Below are 4,317 nucleotides of genomic sequence, written 5' to 3'. Positions count from 1 at the left end.
CTTGAGCTCTTAGCTGTCTACATCTTTTAAATGCATCTCCAACATTTTACTACATCTCTGGTCATGCAGTTTTTTAGAAGGATGGCAAGGCTTTTTGGGTCAGGTTGGTTGGTTTGTTTCTTTACTTCCATGATGGTCTGTTTGGGAATGTCCCCAATATTACAACTCGGAATGGAAACAGAAGACTGGGGCTATTCACCAGCGATTGAGTCGAGGAAAAGCCTCAGGCTTTTGGAAAAGGAAATTAGTAAACAAATTGATGCCAGTTTCAGGCCAGGGTCAGCTGCTCTCCTGACTTGTGCCAGAGAGGTAAAGTGGCATCCTAGCGTAGGACTGCAGGAGAAAACGAGCAGTTAAATGAACCTGATTTTTTTACATCACACCTGATTTTATTGGCTGTTGAGTTGAAATAAACAGTCTGTCACCAGAGTTGGGGACTTTGCCTTTAAGTGAACAGAGTCACAGCTGAGTTTGGACAGAGTTTGAGGTGAGCTCCAGCCCTGTGTGGTCAGGTGTGGTTGTGTGGGATGGTGGTAGGCATGTTAGCTGTGCAGGAGTAATGGAGGCAAAAGGCGGTTCAATAGGAATGGAAAATATGAGGATGAGGAAACGTTTCTAGCAGTCAAGCAAACCCCCTCCTGTGGTTTCATGAGCGAGAGAGAGAGAGAGAGAGAGAGAGAAAGAGAGTGTGTGTGTGTTTTAGTATGTCGAAGCGTGCCCATCTGTCAGTGTGTCTGTCAGTTGCCTGTTCTAACAACTGGCTCCTGAACTTTAACCAGAATACATTTCCATTTTTAAGTAAGCATGAACAAGCAAATAAGTCAAGTAAAAGGTGATCATATTAAATATCAGTTTATTTAGTCACAGACTAAAATGCTGTATGTAATTACTAGAAAAACGACTTACTAGACAAACATTTTAAAATGTAGAATAAATAGAAAAATAAATACTTTCTCTTACATGAAATACATTTTGACATTGTGCGTGTTTGAAATAGAATAAATAAATATAAATAGAGGCAACATGTATTTAGTAAACTTTTTTGCAGTAGTAAACAAATCTCCTTTATGGCTTTGATTTGATTGGCCGTCTGGTCTGCCGTCTACGGCGGAGACTGGGGTTTGATTGGCTCAGGCTCGGGTCCCCCAGTGAAGATACGCGGTTGTAGACATACTTCAGCTCAAAAATGGCTTTGCGCTGAACCACCTTATCATCTATCTGTGGGGGGAAAAGGAATACAAACGCCATGAAGTGAATATCATGTAGCAACTTCGGCACAAGTTATCAAAGCTCACTTTTTTCATGATAGCTTCACTTTTTCCTGACCATGTACTTTTAGTGATGAATCAGGGGTCATCATGAAATGGGGAAAGTACAGAGGTTTCAGTTTGAAAACAGCTGAACAGGATAAGTGATAGTATAAGTGATCTACCCTAGGTCAGAGAGCTGAGCAGTTTGTATGAGACAAAAATTAAATCAACCTGGAACTAAAAACTGGAAGAGTTGTCAAACTGAGTGTGTGTAACATGCGGATGTAATCCAGGGAGCATGTTTGATGAGTGCATAGAGTGATCAATGAAGGAGCAGTTGTAGCACTAGTTTTGCACACTTTTAAATCCTGACATCTCGTCTTTTAAAGGGTCTAAAATCATGGCCCTGTTATATCTTTGTGTTTGATGATACAACAGTAGCAAGTAGATCTACATTATTTCCTAATCACAAAACATTTTTTCTGTTGGTCATTGATTCGGTTATGGATGAAGTGCATTCCATTGTAATTTTATACCGGCTGGTACAGATTTGATTTTATTCTATTATGTTATTTTCTTTTCTTTTCTATATTACAGTTAGACAGCAATGACTTATTTGACATGCTTGGATTAGAGGATCAACGATTTCTGCAGAATGAGCAAGTCACAGTGTACGATGCTCTTGAGCGTACCTGCATCTGCCCCTATGAGTGCAACTTAACCCATGGAAGACTTAAAACTGTAATGTTTGGTTTCTTACCTTGATGGCTTCCAGCTGCTTGAGGTGTTGACTGAGGACTTTCATCTGTTTTACTTGGTCACTAAAGTACTTCGTCCTCAGCTCCTCCATTTTGGATTTCAGGTAGAACACATCCTTCTTTGCGGTCTCGTCCTGCGTTTCATTGTGCAGGTTGGTGAGAATGTCGATGTAGACTTTCAGTGTTTCACTTGCCTGGAGCAACTGAATTGGCTTCTAAAGGAGAATCGATTTGGGAATGTTATTGTTAGTTTTGTAAGTTGACAAGCAAATTCCAAGGCAGTTGAATGAATGAATGAATAGTCCAAATGAATGAATGAATGAATGAATGAATGAATGAATGAATGAATGCATGAATGAATGAATGAAAAAATGAATGAATAGTTCAAATTAATGGTTTACCGGTAGAGTTTTGTCTTGGTTTTCCAGCAGTTTGCCAAACAGAGCCCCATGTTCGCCGTTGGTTTTCTATGGTGGAAAAGAGTGTGGTGGTTAGAGTTTGACTCCTCAAAGTATAGAAAAGTCAAACAAGTAATAGCCTATCATCACTTTTGCTAACCCCCTTGGGAGATGCACTTCTACCTGCATCTGACTTAGACTAAACTCCACTTTAGTGGTTCGGGCATAGTGCTGGGCCTAAAGTCCAGCTGCTTTAGTAATACCAGTGCTTTGATTTGGAATGATGATAGTATCTATCCAAATCCCCTGTGTTTGACTAGAAAACAGAAACCTCCTGCAAGAAACCCACATGAAAGCCAAAATATTGTATATGACACCATGACCATGAGTTATATGGAGTTCTTCTGCACCTCACTTTCCTTTGTATCTCTATCTTGACTAATAAAAGCTCGTTCTTGGGAGGTGACAAGTTCTTGTCAAGCATTACATCATCACAGTACCCCAGCATTCAGCTGTCTGCTACAGGACATGCAGTCAGTCTGGTGCAACACCTAGGTCTGAGACAGAGCAGAGAGCCACCCCCGCAGCCACTTTCGAGATTAATAATTAGCAGCTTTTGCAAACTGGGTGGTGGGTTGTTCCAAAGAGGTCTGGTCGTATACACGATTCTGATGAATTAGGCCAGGGGCTATGCTTCCTTTTGAAAAAAAGGTGTCTCTCTTTTGAGTAAGTGAGAGTTTAACTAGAGACCAGGGGTCTGATTCCCAACAATGATGTGTCGAACAACATCTCAGAACTATTGAACCTGCCCTAGCGCTCTGATTAATGCTTGTAGGCCTTAGACCGGCATGCCATAGAGGCACCACACTCTCATGTTTGTCATGTAGCTCTGATGGCACAGTGATAGACAATACTTACAAAGTAAGTGTTCAGGTGCGTCTGGCTTTTGGCCATCTCCTTGGGGAAGTAGTCTTTGCTGTTGCCTCTCGCCTGTTGTGCCATCAGACAGAGCACTGCCCAGATCAGTGCATGAGCTAGATGATGCCGTACGGTCGTCATGGTGTCCCGCTGCCTCGTATCCGCTGGTCCTGTCAAACTCCTGAAAGTCTCTGCGTCCCAACACCTGTGATCTGGCCTTAGTACTCGCTCGATGGGTTCACTCCACCAAATCCACCCTGTGCTCTTAAAGCGAGACGCTGTTACTGACTGATGCTCTGACCAAGAGTTGATATTTATAGGCGTCAGAGAGAAAAAAGAAAGAGAGAGAGAGAGACAGACAGACAGAGAGAGCGTGACACCATATGTAAACCAGCGGAGAGGAGAATGAGATAGGTGTGAACTCTGTGGGTTCCCCTATCTGAGCACAGCGAGTTTCCTTTAAATCACAATGGGGCATGCTGACGCTCAGAGGTGCCATTACTATACTTGTGTGCCTTCACCTCCACCTACAAGGATACCTGGGAATCCCTCAGGGCGGGGCTGCTGGTGGTAACTGTGGTCAGGGGGAAGTTTCTGATGGGTGGACGTACAGGCCCTGAACACACCAACACACACACACTCCAGCTGCTGTGTCTGTTTGAGGCCCAGTGACTGGGGTGCTTGCAGCCATCGCTCAGAGGAAATTGTGGTTGTCGTCATTTTGCTTTCGAGTAAAACTGGGCAACTCTTTTTTCTGCAGTATTGAAAGTAACATATTTATAAAAACTCCTGGGTGACATCGCCACAAGATTTGATGATGTTTGAAATTGCTACGCATGCTTTTTTTTTGTCTAGATGGGAATTTTATGCATGCTTTGTCAGTATCATCTTTTTGATTGCATGTTTCAAACAGGATGAAAATATGATGATCAGGGATAAGTAGAAAACACAGTATTCATTTCCATATTTCCTATCTCCAATTTAATTATTTTG

General features: G+C 42.3%; 1 protein-coding gene across 1 annotated transcript; it reads right to left on the bottom strand.

Moving 5' to 3' along the window:
• Positions 1-1,065: 1,065 nt before the first annotated feature.
• Positions 1,066-3,465, bottom strand: ifng1 (interferon gamma 1; the record flags this gene model as incomplete). Its single annotated transcript, XM_080835566.1, has 4 exons — positions 1,066-1,218; positions 2,011-2,223; positions 2,410-2,475; positions 3,325-3,465. 4 exons carry the CDS (start codon positions 3,463-3,465, stop codon positions 1,066-1,068), a joined length of 573 nt encoding a protein of 190 aa, XP_080691692.1.
• Positions 3,466-4,317: the final 852 nt, after the last annotated feature.

Source organism: Sprattus sprattus, assembly GCF_963457725.1.
Source record: "Sprattus sprattus genome assembly, chromosome: 3".
NCBI lineage: Eukaryota > Metazoa > Chordata > Actinopteri > Clupeiformes > Clupeidae > Sprattus > Sprattus sprattus.
Note: the sequence above shows the minus strand (reverse complement) of the source record. Positions and strands in the feature narration are given on the sequence as shown.